Source organism: Balaenoptera musculus, chromosome 11 (assembly GCF_009873245.2).
Source record: "Balaenoptera musculus isolate JJ_BM4_2016_0621 chromosome 11, mBalMus1.pri.v3, whole genome shotgun sequence".
NCBI lineage: Eukaryota > Metazoa > Chordata > Mammalia > Artiodactyla > Balaenopteridae > Balaenoptera > Balaenoptera musculus.
Window position 1 is genome coordinate 55,858,459 of NC_045795.1, and position 23,040 is coordinate 55,881,498.

Here is a 23,040-nt window from a genome sequence, read left to right on the forward strand (position 1 = left end):
CAGACAGCGACTCCACTGTCCTACACAGTAACTCAGGCGGGGTGGAAAGAAGCCCAGCTCGAAGCTTCTTCATAGTTGGTGGTTCTCACGGATAGCATAGCATTTCAGGTGCAGAACAAGAAGCTGATAGGCAGGGATTTGAGTCACTTTTCTGAGGTCAGAAAGAAAGCTCAGTAGCAGTGGCAGGAAAGAAAACCTGCTGGGAGGTTCCTGAGGCCAAGTCCAATGTTCTAGCCATTAGACCTGTGGCCTCTGTCTTTAAATAGCCTGTTTCTTGCTCCCACTCTGGCACGCTGCTAACTAGTTGGAATGACTTTGGGGAATACCTTCCTATCTCTAGGAGGATCTGATTTGTAGTTTCCTAAAGGGTGGACCAGCCTTGGTGTGAGGCCCCACCACACATGAGCAGCAGAGATTCATCCCAATGAATATTGGGTTTCAGGGACAGCCCTCCCCCTGCTGAGCAGATACTAACCAAGATTTTCCATCTGGATGGTAAGAGGATGGGGAATCTGTAGAGGAGCCTTGAAGACAGAGCTGAGGGGTAACCATGGCAACCATTGAAGAGGCTGGGACGATGCTCCCCAGCCACCCAGGAAGGCTGGATCTACCTGACAGGTGTACCTAAGAAAATATTATTTGCTAATATTTTCCTTGGCTTCCAAATAGAGCCAACCATCAGAGGTTTTATGCATAAGCATCTTTCCAGCAGTGCCAAAATGATATGGCTGTCGCTTTCCTTCTCACTGGACATTCAACCTAAGAAAAGGATTTACCAAAAGAATGTAGCAAATGGATCCTTCACTTCTCTCAGATCAAGAGCAAACGGGGAGCCACATGCTGTTGGGTTTTTTTTGTTTTGGTTTGGTTTTTTTGCTAAGATTTTTGCAGTTTATTCTGTGTGACTGTGGTGTTGGTCTCTTGCCACAAACGCTAGACTCACCCATCCTGGGGCGACTTAGTTACTGGAAGAAAAGCCAAATTCCAAAGATGCACAGTTGTTTTGTTTTCTGAAGTAAATCTTCCCCCACACATATTTTTCTTGCACATGCCTTCTTATTAGCATCTCTCCCAAATTTGTTTAGAGCCACCTGGTATAACCTCAGGCAAATCAGAAAGTGGCCCTGCTTCTCTTGGTAGGTGGAAAACCAAAGACCACTTTGGCTTTCTCCCCAGAGGTCACCGCCCCTCCCCCCAGGGCCAAGGTGACAGGCTTAGGTAGAACATGAGCTGCCCATAAATCACTGCTCATTGCAATTGCCATGAGAGGGAAGGTACTAGGTAAAGAATGTCTAGATTTTATGAGCCTTCCTCCCTGACCCCATTCCAGGTGATCTTGATCCAAAAATGATGAGGCTGGGTGGAGGCTGTTGGTGCCACGCCCAGATAGTTTTATGGTACAGGTGCCCCATTCCCAGCTGCCATTAAGTGTCCCCTGCCAAGGCTCACAGCTGCCCTTCCTCTTATCTTGCCTCATGGAAGTCGCCTTGCCTGAGAGGTTACACCCATCCTGGGCAGCCCTCTCCAATGACTGCTGATTTAAGGTACAAAAAGCCAGCCTCTTGCCTCAAGTGCCAGTAACTCTGTGCTGTGTTTTGTGCTCCAGAGCCCCCTGTGAATCAGGCCAAGGCTAGACTCTACCCAAGACCACCTTGGTCTTACTTGCTCAGACTCTTCCCCACTCCAGTCCTGCTTCCCGTGGCATCCCTCACAACCACCCGAATCCTTGCTGCCAGGGGAACCCCACCTGAGATGCTGGAGAGCTCACACCTCACCATCTGTTCCTTCTCAGATCTCCTGGCCAGGAAGTCTGAATCTTTTTCAGAACCGTGAGTTTCAAAAGGAAACCAAATTCAATGTATTTATCAGATATGAGTGGGGGAAAACAGTTGCCGGTGGGCTTCTATCTGCCCTCTTGGAATTGGAGGGTTTTTGGATTTTTAAAAACCAGGACTGTGGAGTGATGAGTAGGAGGTCCCTTCAGGGGGTGAGTGGGACTTTGTGTCTTTTAGGATTACTTCTGGTTGCTTCTTCGCCAGGACTTTGTTTTTAAAGAGGACTATCCAGACGCAGGGATAATAAGAGAGGGGCCCCTTGTGAGATACAGCTTTCACTGCAAAATGTCCTCCATGTGGGAGCCGAGGGCAGATACAGGCCTCAGGGCATAAAAGTCACATGCTGCTCAGGTGAAGTGAGCAGCCTTCCTTGCCAGGAGCGCTGGCTCTTTCTTGAGAATGTTTACTGTGATAATGAGATTTGAACAAGAGGTGAATGCCATTGTTTCAGCCCACAGTTGTGTTTCTTCAAGGGAAAAAAAAGACACATTTTTTAAGTTTTCATATATTTTAAAATTTATTTATTAATTTATTTATTTATGGCTGCGTTGGGTCTTCATTGCTGCACGTGGGCTTTCTCTAGTTGAGGCGAGCGGGGGCTACTCTTCGTTGCAGTGCGCAGGCTTCTCATTGCGGTGGCTTCTCTTGTTGAGGAGCACGGGCTCTAGGCACGTGGGCTTCAGTAGTTGTGGCACAGGAGCTTAGTTGCTCCACGGCTTGTGGGATCTTCCCAGACCAGGGATCGAACCCGCGTCCCCTGCATTGGCAGGTGGATTCTTAACCACTGCGCCACCAGGGAAATCCCAAGTTTTCATATTTTTTTTCTGGAAGAAAATTGTTCTTTGTGTGGGAGAACACAATTCATTTAACCTCCTGAGCCAAGAAGGAGAAAAATTCTCATTTACGCACCTCTCTCCAGCTTCCCCAGGTTCGTCGATTTTAAAGATGGCTCATGGTTAGACCTGGAAGAGTAGGATTGAGATGAAGGAAACCAACAGCAGTTACAAATCTCTTATTCTACACCTTTCAGAAATGCACGTCTTCCTTTTCCTCCTGGTGTCGGAGGCTAAGCATGCTGTCCATCCCTCCCTTCACCTGGCCTCTCATCATCATTGGTGACTCATCAGCACTGAGTTAGTCCGTCGCTCTCACCTGCCATAGGACACAGGTTCCTAACCTGAGGATATGGGTTCATATCCTTTTGGTGGTCTGCACTTTGAATTCATGGGGTCTGTGAATTTAGATAGGAAAACAATCACAGCTTTATTTTCACTAACTTCAAAGTAAAATTTAGCATCGTAGTCAATTGTCAATGTAGACGACAAAACAGAGTAACATTAGCAGGACCTGTGACTGTCACACATAGAAATCACTGATATTTTCACATCAAGTTACAATGTTGCACGTATTTCAAAATATCATTCACATTCATCTCTACTTCAAAGTTATGGTAGCTATGTGATCTACCGCCAAACCTTATTATTCAGTGTTATTTTAAAAACCCATATTCATAAACCACATATTTTTAAACATAGTTATCACTGTATTTTTGTATAGCTGGTTTCTTTATAACTCTATTTTTCATTTTATGCATTTAAAAACATTTTGAAAAGGGGTCCATTCACTTCACTAGACTGCCAAGAGTATCTGGTGACAAAAACAGGTTAAAAACCCCTGTTCTAGAAGTTTTCCCTGATTTGGGGAAAAGATACATGTTGGAGAAACAAACATTTTGCTCTGCTTACCGGAATAGACAAAAGATTTTTATTATAATATCCAGAACTGAGACTTTATTATAAGGCTGGTGTCATATTATTATACATTTTTCTCTTTTTTTAACGGGGGACCAAACTTAGAAGCCGCTGGAGGAAGTGTTTCCCTGACCCTGTAGCTCCCAGCGTCTGTGATCGCTGGTGATGAAGTAAACATTCATTGCTTGTTTGGGTTTGTTAAAGACACGGGTAACTGTCTATCACAGCTTTGATGAGCTCAAGAAAACCAACGCTTCAGGCCCAAAGCAGAGAAACTGGGCATCGTGGTGAACGTGGCAGCCACTTTGTGCACAAATGGGCACATATGTGGTTGTTTGAAGTGCTGCATCTGGAGTGTCTATTCTTGTTTCTACCTTTGGGGACCCAGGTGGGAGGAGCCACTTTCCTCTGGCTCCTATGACTGCTCACCTCACAGGAAGAAGGTTCCAAATCAGGGAGGCTTGTAATTTCAATACACTTTATTGTCTGTGACCATTTACATCCCCCATTTGGTTCTTGAGCTAGAAACAGGGAAAAATGATGGCCATGATAGAGTTATTGTGGAGGGACCACGGTGGCCCTGCCGACTTGGGCTCTCTTGAGTTGTCTGGCCTGCCAGCGTCATGAAATGCAGGTTCGCTTCTTGTGTTTTAAATGTATTGTGGCCGAGTTTAACGGGCGGTGTGTGTGGTGCAGGGTGGCACTGGGCCGCTGCTGACCAGGTCCATCGCTGCACACCATCCCCGTCATGACGTCAGACCTCTGGGCAGCCCGCAAATTTGGGGAATTCCTCTGCCCCCCAAAGTACTCTTTGTCTGTAATCCAGTTGTTACAGTGAGTGAACCTGATTTGTTCCAGATGTTGTAAGATTTAGTGATTCCGGAAACTACTCCTCAAGTCGAGGCTGATGAGGATTTGAATTCCTCTGTTCGCTGGAAACCAGCAGTTCTTTTCACAGTTAAGCAGATGGGGCAGGAGGAGGGAGCCTAAGCTTCTTGGAGGGGCAGGGAGGGCCCTCGGGCTTCTCATGTCTGCCTTGTTAGAAAGAAGGTAGCCTTTGACGCAAATACTGATTCTATAACTAAATGAGTTATTAAATGAACCAGAGCTGGGACCACATTGATGCTAGCAAAATCAGTGAGAATATAGACATGTTATTTTTTTTTTAAGTAACACATATTTACATGAACGATCTGAATGTTGCTAAGGAAACCACTATTTTAGTTCAGATCACCTTAGTAAATACTTTTCTCTTACTTTATGAGCATAAAACCATCCAAAGGGGGTACGTATGAGGGAGATAGAGGTATTTCTGTTTTCACATAAGTGGTTTTCAAAGCAGAAATTCACTCCCAGGAATCATTTCCCTGACCCGCTGTAAACTTTAGTTGACATGCCTTACAGAGGTGCCCCGTGATCTCTGTCTGGAGTTAATAGCCATGTGGGTCTGTTTTGCATGATTAGAAGGGATTTATAAAGCATGGCAAGATGTGAAGCACATCTCAAACTCTATGTATAATAGCCCACTGTTGGAGAAGGTTGAAACCTACACCCGTACAGATAGCAAATTCTGTTTAACAGAGTATTATTGGTTTATGCAGTTTTTGAGGATGTAAACAATATGAATATTAAAGCTCCTTAAAGTTATGGATTTAAAACAAAAGCAGAAATTAATTAATGTAGATTGTTGCTGTTTAGATTTTTTTTAAGTGTATTTGAAAGTAGACAAATGCCCATATAGATGCTGATGGGGGTCTGGGACAACCTGTGTAAGTGACGCAAGGTTTCAGCTGCAGCCCAGCCAGGTGACTGGGGTGTGTATCCAGGGAAACCAAAGTCAGGAGGAGAAGCTGAGTGGTGACAGAGCTATGTGGGTTGGACACACCTGAGAAGCAGGTGGGTCCCTGACCTGGCACTGAGTTTTGAACAAAGCAAAATAGGTTGCAGGGTATAAAATGAGGGGATCCTGAGCTGGTCGGTATTAGGATCATCAAATGGGTTAGAGCAGATGATTGTGGGGTGAGGCTGTAAACCACAGGAAGTTTCCCCTGGCCTGGGCTTATGTGGGGCCAGCTGTAGGATAACCACAGGACAAGATGAATAGTTGGGCAAAAGTAACAGCTCCTACCATTCTAGAGTATATTAAAATATAAAACAAGGTTAGATTTGATTTCTTAAATCTATTCAAAAGTGTACATTTTAGGTACAGTATCTTTTTTGGGCATTTCTTGGTGATTCTTTAGACCAAAAAAAATGTTTTTCCAAAAAAAAAAGTGATATCTTTTTTGGTGGTCTTAGTTAATAAAATAAATTCCTAAATGTTTGCCACAATAGCTAGAATCTTCAAAATCAGGAAACTTTAATGACTTTTCATGGCAGTGAAAATTGGTATTTGGATTCTATATACTTTGATGTTTCAGTGAGTTCTATAGGAATAGGCAGTAAAACTAATTAAACTAAGTAACTAACTAACAAAGTAAAACTAACTAAAATGAGCCAGCAATACAAAAACAGTTCCCATCCCTGTAGGAAGGAGGAACTTTGGAGCTTACACTGGAACATCCCGTGGGGACTGAATCCTTTGTAGTCCCTTGCTGGGACTCAAGGTTTCCTTGTCCAGAGTTCCATCACATGAAAATTGGGGAAAGGATAGCTTCCCTAACTTATTGCAAGCTGAGAGTAAGGGACTAAGAACCTAAAAACGTAGTGCATTTATCTGTTCCGCAGCTTTCTTTGCTCTGTTCATAGGAGCCTGACTCTGAAAAACTACATTTCCCAGGCTCCTTTGCCAACAGGCTTCCTGTTAAGTTTGGCCAATGAGAGCACTGTTGAGAGGTTGAAGGGAGGGAGAAGGAGAAGAGTCAAGGTATTTCTCCCCAACCTCACCCACTTCATGCAGCATCTCTGGTAATAGCTACATCCCCTCTGTGGTCTCAGCCTCTTCTTGGCAGTCCCAGCTCTGGTCACAACCTCCTCCCTCAGTCCCTCCAGCTTCATGGATAATAGTTACTTCTAATCTCTGGTTTTCCTCATCTCCCCTTGTTTTCTCTTTTGGCTCTTCTAGCACCTTTGTTCCTAGTTCCCCGTTTTAATCTCTTCCAGTGAACTACCTGGCATGGACTCTGTTTTCCTAGCTGCACCCTGACTGATACAGTGTGTTTGAATCCTGGCACTGCCACTAGGTAAACTGGTACTACCACTAATTACCCAATAAGTTCCTAAGTCACTTATATCACTTTGTACTCAATGTCTTTGCAAAATAGGGAGGAGATTGCTCTGTAATCAATTCTGAAGTCCTTTTCAGCTTTAAAAGACCATGAGTCTCTAAACTTTGATCTTATAAAAATGTGTGTATCACTCCACGTCTGACTCGGAGATGTTTTTTATCATTTACTCCCCAGGACATGGCTTAGCCTTCATAATACTCTATGTGTACAGAATATGGTGAAGGCATTCCCAGTGGCTTCTTACCTCTAAAGGCTGATGTTGGCAGCTTTTTCCTTTGGAGACATAGAAATGTTGGGATTTTGAGAATGAGTTTTTATACAGTTTTGTATAGATTGCTAAGGAGTTGCCTGTGTCACAGAGGAGAGGCCTCCAGTCTGGCTCTTTGAATGCAAGTGCTTCTGTAATGAAGAATCTCAGGGGCTTTGAAGCAACTCTCAAATGCAGCAGTAGGCTTGACTGTAAAAACTCTCATCCTGTAGAGGTGAACAGAGGCTGAAGACCAATCACTATAATGACATTCTAGGACAAAGTGGTGTCAACACTTGCGCCTTGGAGGTATTGACAGCTGCCTTCCTGGGTTGGGAAGCCAAGGACAGCCCCTTACAGAGTGCCTGCCCTGCAAAAATGGGTTCAGAAATTTGTGCTTGCTGCCATCTGTGTCTTCTCGAATTGGTCCCTAGTCATTCTCCCCAAAGTGAATTGCACTGGGGAAGCTCAGAAATATATACTCCTCAGATTCAGCAAGGGTGGTGTGCTATGTGACTTACCTTAAGGTGCACTGGTTTAGGGCAGGGACAATATTAAAAATAGTTAACAACCTGCACAGCAGGCATACCTACCTGTTAGAAGCAGTCGCCAGGCATAGACAACCAGAACAGCGCCCCTGGTGCAACCCATTGGCGGTCAGCCCTGGGTTAGGGGTGTGTTCAGTCACCTATACCTATGTTTCCTGGAACCATGGGAAGAAACGGAGACTATGGCATCTGAGGTGGATCCTTGTGACAGTGGCATGAGAAGGAAAGTGAACAGGATGTGGATCACAAGGAGTGGAGTGGGGTTTCTCCAAGGCCTGGAGCCCCTTTCAGATGGTCAGAGATAACAGGATTAGCTGATCTGACCTGCCAGAAACAGGCCTTATTCACCAGGTCATAAAGCTGGCATAGGGCCCCACCACAGGCACTGTCAACGCTGTCAAATCCCTTTACCCTTATGTGGTGGCCTGGCGTCTGGCTCCCAGAACTGCATCTCTCTGCCTACTCTACCCACCAGGTAGCAGACCAGGTAGCAGGCCAGAGGTGCTGGGAATAGATGCTCTCCCTTTCCCACATCATCCTTCAACCAGTGACTGGAGTCGGCACATAAATTCTTCCTTCATTGCACAGATGCGACAACTCAGGACATTCCTTATGGCCTAGATCTGCGTGGTTTACCTCCTTTTCCCACCACATCACATGTAACCAATGAGGTTCCCCTGCCCAGTGTACAACTTGGGGCATCACATTTTGGTAAAAGTCAAAATTATCTTCTGGGGCAGGAAAGTACATATGTGGGACACCTTGTCTTTTTTTTTTAAATTTTACAATATTCATTACAGCATTTTATAAGCAAGTGAATTTCAGGAGCTAAATATTATCAATTTTATGTCTTTAAATACTCAATTTTATTTTTACCCCAGTTTATTTTCCCTAGACCTCTACTTTGCAAGTAACATGAGCAAATCTGTGCCATTGAAAATTAATTACAGACAACCATATTATATGTTAAAAGTACAATACGTAGAATTTGCTGAGAATCTAGAACAGTGCTGACCAATAGGCTTTAAACTTTTTAAACTTTCTGGTAGCCACATTGAAAAATTAAAGTGGAACTAGTGTGACAAATTTTATTTAGTGTATCAAAAATCATTTAAACATGTAATTAATACTAAAGCAGTGATTGAGATTTTTAAATCCTTTTTTGTTTTATTGCACTAAGTCCTCGAAATCTGGTGTGTATTTTACACTAATTCAGACCTGCCTCCTTTCCAGTGCTCAAAAGGCACATGTGACCAGTGGCTACCATATCTGACAGCATAGGTCTAGAACATACTGTGTTGTCTCACTTAGTAGATGAGAGAGCTGGGGTAATTATACACCAGTTCCCATCAGTCATTGTTTGAGGGCTGCTACAGGGAATGTCAGGGGCTTAATTCTTAGGCATTTAGCTGGCCTGCAGCAAAAGGTCCTCCGGCAAAAGATGGGGATGCTGGCAGATGGAATTGCAGCCTTGGAGGCTGTAGTGATAAGACGCCCAGGGACAGGAGCAGAACCACCCATACATAGCCTACTATGTTTTGCAATACCTTCACTTTGGTGCCTTATTATTTATTAACAAATTATTTGCAACACACCTGGCATTGGTGACTCAAGATAACTGTTAAGTTTACTGGCCTAGAGGATAAACTCAGCACTTCAACATTCAAGGTCCATGGGAATCTGGACACAGCCTACATATTCTATCAATATTGTCCTCCTACACATGTTATTGCTAAGAATGTCTTTTTCCTGCCTCTTTCCATGTTATTTCTGAGTCACTTCCATCCCTTTATCTTTTGTTTACTTTTTTCTCTGCTTGGAATGTCCTTCCTATTTGTCTGTCCCCCCATTTGCTCCTCATCCTTTAAAATGTGCTCATTTTCTACATCTCTTAGGGAACTTCTTACAGCAACGTCAGTCTACAGTGATTTCTTTGCTCTGGATTTCTCTTGCCTCTTATACTGCACCTGTTCTTTTGGCATGACTTGTCTTATCAGCTTCATGGTGCATCTCCTTCACATAATAATCAATTTATTTGGTGCCTTGTGCTCATATTCCTCATAGGAAGACATCCGATGAACAACTGTGGTTTTATGTGGTTTTTTTCATGTTTGTAATTTTAAGCACTAATAGTTGAAAAGCTCTGATAGTTGTCAACGAAGTCCCAAGAGGGAGATTGTCCAACAGAGCTGCTGAAGGCATCTGGAGTCATCCTGAATGCCTCCACCAATTTCAAGGAAAATTGTCAAGAGGAGAAATAAGCACTCACAATAGCTTTTGTAAAGAGATGACACCAGCAAGTATTCTAACTATTCTAAATGGTAAGAAGGCAACTACGATTTCATTTCTCATCCTATACCCAAATAAGTTTTATGTAACTTTTATACCGTTTAGTTGTATTTTTATGTACTTGAGAAGCAATGGGCACACAGGGAGAATCGCTGGCCCAGGAGTTAGGAGGGCTGCCTGGCTTTGCCAGTATCTGCTGTGTGGCCTCAGGGAAGTGGTTAATTCTGGCCTTTATCTGCAAAATGATGACTCAAATGAGTCCCCATCCAGCTGTCAAATTCCATTTCTGATTGTATGATGTCCGCTCATTTTTAAGACTAGGAATTGTTTATGATTTTAAATTGCAGTGGCTGTAATTTATGTCACTGCTTTTATGGCACATTGTTAAAGATATCTGTGATTTGTTGGATGCTGAATCCTTACTCAGGAACGCGGCCCCCGATTTTGACATTTCTCCTATGGGAGAACATGTTCTGCTTCACAATGTCCTTTTAATATGATTTCCATGAATGGAGAAGCTAGTGGGTGTGGGTGTGGACAATCGATCTTAGCCAAATTTTTGTTGAGAGGGCTATCATTCCATTAATTGTAGGATTCACGGTTCACTTCCTTGATAATGCTTTGCGTAATATCCCCGATGGCCCTCCCCTAACCCCACTGTCCCTGCAGAATCCCTTCTTTGTCCTCTCGTCGCATACAGGGTCTCGTAAGGGTCTCATAAGGATGTTTCCTTATCCCTAAGGGTCAGCACGTAGCACATATTGACATTAACTTATGTCACACATGTTTGTTTCCTCCACTAGACTGTGAATTCCTTGAGGGCTGGAACCTGTATCCTTGGTGCCTAAATTGAGAAGGTAGTTTTAAAAAGTGATGGATGGATAAATGATTAGAAAGAGGAAGGGAGGGAGGATGGAAGGAGGAAGGCAGGAAAGGAAGAGTAGGTGGATTTGGCTGCCCTGTAGTATTATCCTAGTTGTCATTATCAAATAGAGTTGTGGTTCATAAATATAATGTCAATCTTAATGCCAGTATAACAGGAAGTTTTGTGAACTCAAATACAGTTGACTAGAATGTGCTTGACTAACCCCTGTCTTAGCATCCTTTACTCAGGCTAAATTTAAACTAGCAACAAAAGAAAATAAAAGTATTATATTCTATAAAATATAGTTTATAACCACAAGTTATTTAAATAAGGTCATTGTTTATATCTTTAAGACTTAAGGAAGGTCTAAAATGATCTAATACAAAATTATTAAACACCAATTTAGCTGCTTTAGTTTCTTTCCTTAGCATCTTCACCAAAAAATTATGTGCATAAATCTGTTTCTGTGATGGTAGAAAAGGAAGAATTTGCTTTAGTGACCTTTAATGGTTCAGCATAGGATGATTTGGTATGGAAATGTATTGCATTTACCCAATAAGGAACTTTGAATGGTATGTGTTTTTTTTTGTTTTTTTTGTTTTTTTTTTAAAATTTATTTATTTATTTATGGCTGTGCTGGGTCTTCGTTTCTGTGCGAGGGCCTTTCTCCAGTTGCGGCGAGCGGGGGCCACTCTTCATCGCGGTGCGCGGGCCTCTCACCATCGCAGCCTCTCTTGTTGCGGAGCACAGGCTCCAGACGCGCAGGCTCAGCAGTTGTGGCTCACGGGCCTAGTCGCTCCGTGGCATGCGGGATCCTCCCAGACCAGGACTCGAACCCGTGTCCCCTGCATTGGCAGGCAGACTCTCAACCAGTGCACCACCAGGGAAGCCCCTGGTATGTGTTTTTAATGTACAGTAATGAGTGAGGTCAAAGTACAGTTTCTACAGTGATCCTCAGGTACCACACGGCCACCAAGACGCCAGTAGCAGCATCTGACATTTGGAGTATTGAATGAATTGGCGCTAAACTTCAATATAAACCCAACATGTTCACAAACAGCTGCTGTAAGATGTATTAGGACAGTTATATTTATTATTTTTGATAAAACATGAGCAAGATGTTTCCAGCAGGCTGTATGTGTGCTGTAAGATAAACTTTATAGAAACTGTACAGTTTGTACCTTATGTTAGTGACTAATCATGCTTTTCATATAAAAGTACACCAGAGTCATTGGTGTACATAGAAATCTGACCCACTTAAAAGACTGCAAAATCAAATTAGAATTAATGGGAAAATTTCTCAGGGACTAAAATGCCTTGAAAATTAGAAAGATTGTTCTTCAATAAATCAGAAAGCACCTGTGAAATGTTTGGCACAAAAACACTGTGCCTCATTGTTTTATTCTTTTAGCAGTCCCGTCCGAGAGGTTGGTCTTCACGGAATCCTGTTTTTTTCAGATGTCATTAAATGACATTTCTTGCCAAAGCCCTTCCTGGCTGAGCTGGAGATTATATAAGAGTTGTAGCTCAGACAGCCTTCATGATGAAGGAAGTTTGGCACCAGCTCCAGCTCAGCACCTCCATGGCCCAGTGACCTTGATCAGAGGGGGCTCCCCTGTGGGGGGCTCAGCATCTTCACCTGTAAATGTGAAGGTTGAACTCATGATCTGTTGTGGGGAGGTCATGCATGCCATTCATTCATTCAGCAAGGGTTTGTTGAGCACCTACTATGTGCCAGGCACCATTCTATCCCTGAGGGTTCAATGATGAGCAAAACCAGACAGAAGTCCCTGCCCCCTGGTGCCTAGATCCTAGTGGGGAGAGAGATCATCCTTAATCAAACAGCCACACAAATAAATGTGTCATGACAACCTTGGGAAATGCCATGAAGGGCTGGTGGAGCCCCGGGGCTGAAGAAGCTCATAATAGGGAGATTTATTTCACCCAGACGGGAGACCAGAAAGGGCATCCTAAGGGTGTGACAGGCAAGGGGCTGGAGAACGCAGGCAACGGTGGAGAGGGACGGGCTTTGAAGGCACAGTAGGCACTGAGTTCTAAGCTCAGCAACTTGGCCACCTTATCTCCCTGCATCTCGATTTCCTCATCTCTAAAAATACAGCTGACGTCAAGAACCTTTCATGCTGTCATGCTGTTGCAGGTTTCAGGACAACTTGTTTGAAAGTACCCAGCACCAGGCAAACTACATTGCATTTCATTTCTAAGAATAGCTTTGGAAGCAGAGATGTACTGTTTTGTACGTGGATTTTTAGATGTGAAGAAAGTGTGAAAACAGCTTTGAGGCTTCTTTTGTTAAAACGTCTGAGTTTGCTTTCAGCCCTGGAAGGTCCCTGGCTTCCCTTAATCATAGAGCCATGTTTGCCTTACTTGACTTTGAAAACCTGGGAGTGACCTTGCTGCCTGATTAAGTGACAGAGGCTTTAGGGGCTGGCAGAAGGTTAGACATCCCTGGCCTGATCCCTTGCCATTTACACACAAGGGAAGGAAGCTGATCACATGAATGACAAAACTGGAGTGAGCAGGCAGCCCCTGCCCCATGGTCCTGGGCTTTTCTGTCTTGTCTCTCTGCTTAATATTTCATTTGGAAACTATGGATACTTTCTGAGGCTACTTGTGGGTGCTTAGGCAATTCCTTCTTGAGATAACGCAAAGCTAATGCTCTCTCATAACTCTTCAAGGCCTGAGGATTACTTCTTTAATCTTACAAAAGCAAACAGGAGGACAGAAATAACCCATCAATTGTTTAAAATGAAAATGGCCAACAATAATAAATAATTGCCACAATAGCTTGAGGTCAGGGTCTTCATTTACTGGAGGCCATTCAAGAATTTGAAACTTTTCTCCAAGTTAATTTTTCACATCTTGTTTGGATCCTCAGAGCTCTTGCTTCCAAAGACAAGGCCATCAGATCTTTCATTGCACGTTATTCTTGTTGACGTGCCAGGCATGCAGGAAAGTGAGGTCCTCTCTTCATGGATGGGTAATGATGATCCCCTCCCCCACAAAAATGCATATTTCAAAGTTTTATAGCCTACTGAGATTTTGGAGAGTTCTCTTCTCTTTCATGCTGTATTAATGGTTGCAAACAACAATAAACATGTGCTTGTTAATTTAAGTGGAAAAGGAATTTATTGGAAGGATATGGGTTGGTTCAGAGCCTAGGCAGGAGGGAGAGGCAAGGCTTAGCCCAGGATGCCAACCCTGGGCTCTCAACTCCTCTGCAACCACCTCAGATGATCTCAGAGGGCCCTGGTGTCATTGGGCAGCCCTCAAAATTCGTGGCCCCAGTTGGCAGCATCCACCCCCCACACTGAGGCCACTTGACCACCCTTAGATCATGTGACTGCACTTAGTTAAGTGCCCACACTTGAATGACCAAGAGGAGGGCAGAGGGAGGGTCTGCCCCTTTTCCGCTGATAGTTCTTCCACCTCTCTTGAGATTCCCCCCAAACAAAAACGTGTCAGGATGCTGAGTGGCCAAAAGTAACAACTGTCCATTACTCAAACCCTCATATGCTTGATCACATCTGCCACTAACTGGCTGGCCAGTCAAAGATCGGCCTCCAGTGTGAATTTATTTTGTCCAAAACTCACATTATCTAATAATCCTCAGCCTCATGTGCATCTTCATCCTTGTCATCATCCTCACCACCATCATCCTCATCCCATTGATGGTCCATTCACTCCCCCGCTCTCCTGGGCTGCCATTTCCCTCCATCTCCTCACCCTTCAAACATTCCCCTCTCCCCCTTCCCTTCCCAGTCTTTGACGCTGCTTCTATTTCACTGCAAAGTGGAAGCAATCACAGGGGAACTTTCATTTGTTCCTACCACCCTTCTACTGATGCATCTGGGCCATGCGCTCCACTTTCTCACTTCGTACCAGCTGAGGCCAGCCCCTCCGTTTGTTCACCAGGCCATCCAGCAACTGTGCCCTGTCATGTCTTTATTAATTGTCCCCTGTCTAGTAGATCCTTCCTGTGATCATGTAAATATGCCATGATAATTCCCATCTGAAAAGAAAAAAACAATTCCCTTGAGCCCACTTCCCCCACCAGCTGTCAATCCTATTTCTCTGCTTTCCTTTATAGAAAAATTCCTCCAAAGAGTCAGCTGTGCTTATTGTTTCCATTTCTTCTCCTCCTACCTCTCTCAGACCAACTCCGATCATCCCTGTCACTGCACTTCAGCAGTTCTTATCAAGATCACCAATGGCCTCCAGATGGCTAATTCCAGTGGCCAGTTCTAATTCCTCATGTTAGATTGCCACATTTGACGAAACTGATTACTCCTTTCTTGAAGCATGTGGCTGCTTGGAGACTGTCTCTCTTGGTTTTCCTCTCATCTCCTTAGCCATTCTTTTTCAGTCTCCTTTGCTGGCTCCTCGTCATCTTTAGCTCCTAAACATGAGACCCTCTTCTCTAGTTACATGCATTCCCTATTGATCATTTCTAGTCCACCCAAATGCCTATCTCCAACCCTGACCCCTCCTTCCACCTCTAGACCCTTACATTCAACTATCTCAGCATCTCTTCTTAAAAATCCAATAGGCATTTGGATTTTCTCTGCTGACCTTCTATACCCATGGTCTTTCCCATCTCAATAAGTGACCCCTCTTCCCTTCACGTTATTAAATCTGAAATCCTTGCAACCTATGCAAGAAAGAGAGGAAAGAGAGGAGCCATGACTCCTCTCTTTCCCTAACACCCTTCATCCAATCCATAAGCAAAATCTGTTGGCACAACCTTTGAGACATCCAGAATATGACCTCAGCTTCCACCACTGTGGTCTAGGCTGCCATCTTCTTACACCTGAATTATTACAAGAACCTTCAAACCAGGCTCTCTCCTTCCCCCCACCAACCACTCACTCCAGACTGTTCACATCACATCCAGTGAGCCTTTAAACATTGAAGTCAGGTCACACCATGCCCTGCTCAGAGACCTGCAGGAGCTCCTGTCTCAGAGGCAAACCATGGGCCTAGGGATGGCCCACAATGCATGGTCTGCCCACCCCCACTCCCTTCACCTCTAAGCCCATTTCCTCCCACGCTGCCCCTCACTCACTCCTCTCCAGCCACACGGGTCTACTTGCTGCCCTTGAATACACCAGACACAACTTTTCCTTTGCTAGTTCCCAGATATCTGGGTATCTTGCTCTCTTTCTTTCTTCTGATTTCTACTGAGAGGTCACCTCATCAGTGAAGCTTCCCTGACCAGCCTATTTAAAATTGCACCCCACTCTCCCTCCAAATCTGGTGTCCTCTATCCTTCTTACCTTTTGTAAGTTTTCTCTGTTGCTCTTATCACAATCTGATCTGTATGTTTACTTCTTTGTGTATGTGTTTTTTGTCTCCTTGAAGCTACAGGAAGGCAAGAACTCTCTTTTGTTCACTGCTTTCTCTAGCACATAGAGTAGTGATTGGCATGTAGTAGGTGCTCAGAAATATTTGAATGAATTACTATATGACCAAATTCCATGTATAGGTTATTAAATGTCTTATAATTTTCCAAGTTGGATGCACTAAATTTCACATGAGCCACAGGACAGCTTAGTGAGTTAGGCAACACAGGACCATAGAACTCCCCATGCTTAGATGATGAAGCTGAGGCCCATGGGGGCTGACTGAGTGCCCCGAGACGCATGGCTAGTTACTGGGCTTCCTGGGACTTGTGGTTCTGATCCCAGTAGAGTTTCTGCCCCCACTCTCAGCTATCCCCTGATGCCTCATGTTATATCAGTGAAAGCTTCAGAAAGCTTTCAGTGAAAACTTTTCATTGCTGTTCATTTTTCCTTGCAGTGTTGATGACAGAACCCCGTATCTAGCTCTGGGGGCTGTGAAGAATATCTCCCTAAACATCTCCATCTCCAACCTCGGGGACGATGCCTATGATGCCAACGTGTCCTTCAACGTTTCCCGGGAGCTCTTCTTCATCAACATGTGGCAGAAGGTAAGAAGGACCCACATCTAGTGCATTTGCTGACTTTCATCGTACCTTGGAATATGCAGTGATTCTGCAGAGATTATTCCTTTATGTGGAGGATCGTTTGGAATTATTATAATTTTTTCCTCCTGAACTTAGAAAGCATTGTTGGTAAAGCCAAAGAAGAAACCGTAAATACCCACGGTGCATCAGAGCCGTATCCATATCTCACACTGTTTCCCATCCCTTCTCTCTTGTGAAACCCTCTCTGCACAATTTTATGTCTGGCCCCTTCTCTGAGATGATACAGTCATCATCTGCAGCACACGCATGTTCTGGAGTATTCCCACTGTAGGTCAGTAGTTGTTGTGAAAAACCAGAAGGAAATGAGAACAGATCACTGCTTATCATGCGCGTTATCACCAATGATGCCCTTGATGTTTTCCATTCGAGGGTCATGAACATCTGCCTCTGCTTTGGCATATTGATTTAGTCCTGAGATATTTTAGTGAATTGAGGAAATTAAATTATTTCCATGAATTGAGTGAGTTTTAAAGAGCGATTTAATTTATTTGCATGATTGATGTTTAAATAGCATGACTCAGAAAGGAAAAAGGAGCTGGGTTTCTCTCTGGTCCCATAATCCCCCTCAGTGAACCACTTTGGGGAAGAAAGAGTAATGGGTCTCAACCGTAGGAGGCAGGAGGAATGAGTGGACTCGGATAGACCGTCTTCTACCTGGTGGTTGTCTGACTGTGGGCAGCTGTTCCAATGGGAAGTTTTGCAGCTTTTCAAAGTGTTCACAGATTTGAACTGCAGCGCCTTGATGTCTGTGTAAAAATGGAGCCAGAATCCCTTTCCAAGGGAAACCTTGGCCCTGCCCACAGGTGAGCGCTTGGTGTGCCTTCGGGCGGTGGGCAGCCTCTGTCCAGGCACAGGTCCTGCTAGGTTCAGTTGTTTGGACAGGACTGTGCCAACCCTGCCCGGCTTAGGGGGCAGCTGGGGCATATGGAGACATCCTGAAAGGTGCTTCAAGAACGTCCCAAGAGGTCATCTCAGACTCCCTTATGCTCCGTAGCTTCTGGAGCTCCAGGGTAGGGGAGGCCACAGAGGCACTGAATGCAAGAAGGGCATGCTTTCCAGCCACTTCTACACCCCCAAAATTGTCCCTGATTTAAGCCCAGTCCAGAGGGAGCCAAGAATCTTCAGGGTTCTATTACCTGGCTGTGCACTGAATCTCTTTTACAGAATGTCATGTGCTGTGATGGGTCTTCTTGTGGGGCGTAGGAGGGTGGATGGGGGGAGAGGGGTTCACTCAGGGACCAGACCTGTGGAACTCACCTTTATGGTAACTAAGAGGATGTGGCTGGTGACTGGGTCATCACATTGAATGTATTCCTGTCACTCAGGACCCATGGGAGAACTTCCTCTCTGTCTCAGAATTAGGAATAACTTTGCTTTTCCAGAGCATTTTGGCTTGTTCATATCTGTGGACACAGTCATCCTTATAACGAACTAAGCTTCGTTGTCTCTGTTGTCTGCTAGGAAGCTCAGAGCTTGCCCCACTCTGTTAGTACATAGGACTTGGTGGTATAATTTATAAACTAAGTAGCCTCCTGCATCTTGCTTTACTTCCCTTCACCATGTTTTTCTTTTTGGCTTGGAGACTGTATAATAGTCTATCATAGGATATAGTATGGATTGCCTATGAATTCCTACTATTGGATATTTAGATTATTTCCAATTTTATTCTCTTTTAAATAATATTATGATGAATATCTTCTACAGAGATTAGTATGAGCAAATGGTTATATCCTTAATCTTATAATTATTTGGGGAATGGGAGGTAGCATTTATTGACCATGTGTTACACACCACGGATTTTACATACATTTTCCCATTCCCTCCTTACTGCATGTGATCCAGGTGCACCTGATTTATTGGAGGAATGTTCTCAGGAGAAAAGAAGTGAGGGAAGCAGGTTGGGGCAGAAAGGGCTGAGTAAGGGTGTAAAATCCAGCCTTGGTCTGGGTTGTGGGGTGGAAAGAGGTGGGGGAATGTCCTAGAGCATAAATCACTCAGCAGAATTGTCCCCCCTTGAAGTGGAAGGGGAGCACCATTTCCACCCTGTCATCATCATTGACCACTGGGGGCGGTGGTGAGTAGCCTCCCCAACATCCTGGACGAGGGGACTCTGGTCAGTCAAGGACGATGCACCTGAGAAGGACACAGATGTGTCACTGGCTACTGTAACTGATTATGGAGCCAATGAGAGCACATTTTTATCTCTTTGGCATTGAGTCCCAGCAACCTTTAAAACCTTTGGCACAGGGGACACTAGGTTTCAATTTGGCAGAAAGTTGACAGGGTATCAGGGGCCCTTCAGGATGTGGTGGGCATTAGTCCAGTAAAGGTGGGAGGGCACAGAGACATTATATCATGCAGCTGCTGCAGAGGCAGGACTGGCTAGAAAAGCTGGGTGAGATGGCCCTCAGTGTAGCAGGAGAAGGAATAATAGAGAAAAAAATTCCCTTCCTGTGACTACAACCACAACTTTAAGCAAAGTTAAGCAACTGGGGAATATAAATGGCATCACTCAGCTCAGAGCAAGATTTTAATGGCACGCAGGTGGGTAATGAGGGAGACAGGAGAGGGCCCACCCACCATGATCCACCTACCAGAACCAACATGGGCCCTACAAAAAGGTTCTAGCACATTAAGTAAGATAAGTATACCTCCACATACAGAGGGAAAGCATACCTTTTAAAAGACTATTAATAGAAAACAAAAGTAAATTTTACTGAGCATCTGCTTTTGTTTTTAGTAAAATTCAAGAAAAAAATGAACCCAGCAAATGATCAGATAGTAGAACAACAGACTGAGAAAAAAGGGGAATGGGCTGAGAGAAGCAAAAATAAAGGTTTTGAGTGGGATAAGGAAATATTATAATGAAACCAAGAAGACAATGAGAGAATCAAAATATGTGTTATGGGGACTTCCCTGGCGGTCCAGTGGTTAAGACTCCATGCTTCCACTGCAGGGGGCCTGGGTTAGATCCCTGGTTGGGGAACTAAGATCTTGCATGCCGCACAGCATGGCCAAAAAGAAAAAAAATATGTGTTATGATCAGGAAAGAGCAGAATTGGCAGTACGGGAAGTTGATTCATTGTTGCAGAGGGTGTATTTGAGGAGGTCTCTGATAATTCAGAGAAAAAGAACAGAGCAGTGGAGAAGGATGGCAGTGAAGACCAGGTATGGAAGGTGGAGGCTGGAGAATCAGCAAATAGAAACAGTTCCAGAATCAATGGAATAGAAGACATGAGTAGATAGCAAAGAAGGATCTCCATTTTCTTGGATGGGTGCTGCAGACATTAGGCAAAAGTGTTAAGAACAGTTTAATGTTTACACATAGCCTCATGACATTTCTAATTTTACAGGTATAAAAATGATACTACTCGTACCTAACAGAAAACAAAGAAAGCCATTTTCTACAGATTTCTGTAACATTAATAGCAGTAATTAGAAATTATTGTTCCATGGTGAAATAAGAATTCTATACCCAACCAACTTGCCCTCCATGGTAAAGGCAAAATAAAGATATCCTTGAATATATAAGAATTTGTAAAGTCTACTAACTCTCCTATTTTGGATTCCCCCGAAAGCAGACCTAGACACACTGATGGTGGTGTAGGTAGTTTAGAGACTGGTCTCCGGGGGTGGGGGTGGGGCATGGTGTGGGAGTGGTGAGTTTTGATGGGAAGGGACGAGAGACCAGAGAGTGTACACGGAGGGGCAGGTGGTGCTGTGGGCAGTTCGGGCTCCATCCTGCTGCAGACCCTCTGAGAGACAGAGTCTAGAACACCCCTCAGACTCACTGCTCTGCAGGGTAAGGAAGCTGCTGGAGGGTTTATCCACCAACTCCTGCTGCTCATCCATGGAGAATCACTCCAAAGGCATTAACTGTCCAGCCTTTGCAGCCTTCCCTGGCTCTGGGCCACACTTCCTGGGGCCAGGAAACAACTCAGGCAGAGAGATGGGGCAGCTTTGGGCCTGGAAGGGGACTGGCCTCAAGTGACCAGCCCTCCGGGCGTTTCCAGGGAACATGAGCAAGGCACTGGCAGCATCTGCCACAAAAGTCATGAAAACTTGAATAGCCGTGAAACTCTTCCTGAGAAACAGTTACTTACAGATACAGCGTATTGTTGAATAAAAAGTGTATTAAAGCCAAATAAAAAAAGTAAGCAAAAACAATTTTTACAAATATTGAAAATATTAAGCAAATGTAAAAAAATTATTGCCTCAGTAAATACATAATTTTATAGATTAATAAAAATAAGCCTATAATCTGTTTTACCATAAAAATTTGAGAAGAAACTTAATCTTGTCACTCCTCCTGCTTCACATTCTTCAGGATGGAGCTCAGGCTCCTCAGCTGTTCATGAGAGGCCCTTCCCGGCCTGGTCCTTCCTGCCTCCCTTCCTCCCTGGCCTCGTTGTTCACCATCCCCCACATACATGCTTGAATCCATTCATACTTTATTACTGAAGCTGCCTTTACCCAGGAATACCCCAGCCCCAGTTTGTTTATGAACTGCTCCAACCTCACATCTCAGCTCAGGGGTCACCCATGCAGGCCCCTCACCTGGCTGCACAGGTGATATGGGTAGATGGATAGTTGGGTGGAAGGGTGGCTGACTAGCTGTCCCCCTTGTCCAGAGTCACAAAGCAACTCAGGGCCCAGGCCCTGACTACAAGGTCTCCAGTCTTCTCTGTCATCACACAATTAGTGATATATCAGTTTCTGAGACTGAACAAAAAAATATCACTTGAGATGGATTTTTCTATCTCGTGCGAGGCTTCTTTCATGAATTTGTTCTTCCTTTAAGGGAAGACTGCTTATAAGAATGTGGACTGCACAGGGATGACTTTTCTCTCACCTACATAAAGCTAAAAGAGAGAATAAGAATGGAGAAAACATGGTTTGGAATACCACTGCATCATACAACTTTAGGGTCACGTTCACCTTGGGCTCTATGTGAGCGACACCTCAGAGTACAGTTCCACAGAATACAACATGAATGGTGCCCTCTGGAGTCATACAGCTATGTGGCACTGGACTCAAGATAAAAGTTGAGTTGTCATTTCTTGCCTTGGTGCTACTTGGCACAAAGGGACTTAGCTCTTCTTGCATCCGTGGAACAGGAATGGAGTTGTTTGGACAGCAGTGATTAAGTATCCGCTAAGTGCCAGGGACTGTACCAGCTGCTAGGAGACACAAGGAGGAATAAGCGCTGGTCCTAGCTCCCAGGGAGCTCAGAGCCTAATAGGGTGAAAGACATATCAGGCAGCATTTAAAGTACAAGATGCCAACTGCTCTACAGAGGTGGTGAGAAGTTGCTTTGAAGCACAGAGATGAAAAGGTGAAGCAAGTCGCTACTGTGACAGCTAGTCTTGGGTTGGACAAAATCCCTAGACAAATGCTAGGGGTAGACGGATGGGCCTCTGAAGAGTTGGTGTCAGCCGGTGCCAACATTGCAGACCTGGGGTCGGTGGGTGGGGTGCGTGAATTTATTTGGGAGGTGAAGTCCAGAGCTGGGCTGGAGTAAGGGTGAGACGGCAGAGGAGAGCAAAGGAGGAGGGACAAAAGGAATCCAGCGAGATGGAAAGAGGTTGCCCATGAGGGACAAAGGACCAGTACCATTCCTAGTGGCAGGGTGATGTCAGGACATTTTAGGAATGCTGATACCTGCTATTCTGTGCTGAAGTAGCTTGTCAGGTAGGACTCCTGCACTCATGAATAACTCACATGAGCGAGAGAAACTCAAAAAAAGAGGCTGGATTCATGAGTACATCTTTATGATATTGACTGCCATGCACACATGGAAACAGACATGGACACGGACATTGTAAGCTTCAAGCAGGTGCAGGAGAGCTCCCAGCTGACTTTTGGGTACAAAGGGGATGCAGCAGTTTGCCTTGGAGTTAGGGAAGCCCACGCTGGGAAAGAAGAGAGAGGAAGGGCAGGCTCCTGACCTAGTCTCTTCTCCACAGCGTGCACTCTTGATTTGGGTCTCCCAGATGCTGACCTTGAAACAAGGAATTGAGGTCAATTCATTTATTTGAGAGGTGCAGGAAACACTGGTAAGGAAGTGAAGTGATACAGGCAGGTGAAGGCAGCTAATGAAGAGGGTGCTTTTACACCAGCTACCACAGTGGGTGATGGGGCTTCATCCTGCAGGGCAACTCAGGAAACAGGACAGAACACAAGTTTCAGGGGTGAGGGAGCTGGGGATTTACACCCCCTCCCAAAGAGTCAGTGGTTGAGGCCTTCTCTGGGT

The 23,040-nt window shown here is 44.5% G+C and overlaps 1 protein-coding gene across 5 annotated transcripts in view; it reads left to right on the plus strand.

The window, feature by feature from the left end:
* ITGA9 (integrin subunit alpha 9) overlaps positions 1 to 23,040 on the plus strand; it is a 354,859-nt gene that overhangs the window by 201,528 nt on the left and 130,291 nt on the right. For all 5 annotated transcript variants that reach the window (XM_036868321.1, XM_036868322.1, XM_036868324.1 and 2 more), the window contains exon 18: positions 16,580 to 16,730. In XM_036868321.1, the coding sequence (XP_036724216.1) occupies positions 16,580 to 16,730 (151 nt within the window). The remainder of the gene's footprint in view (positions 1 to 16,579; positions 16,731 to 23,040) is intronic.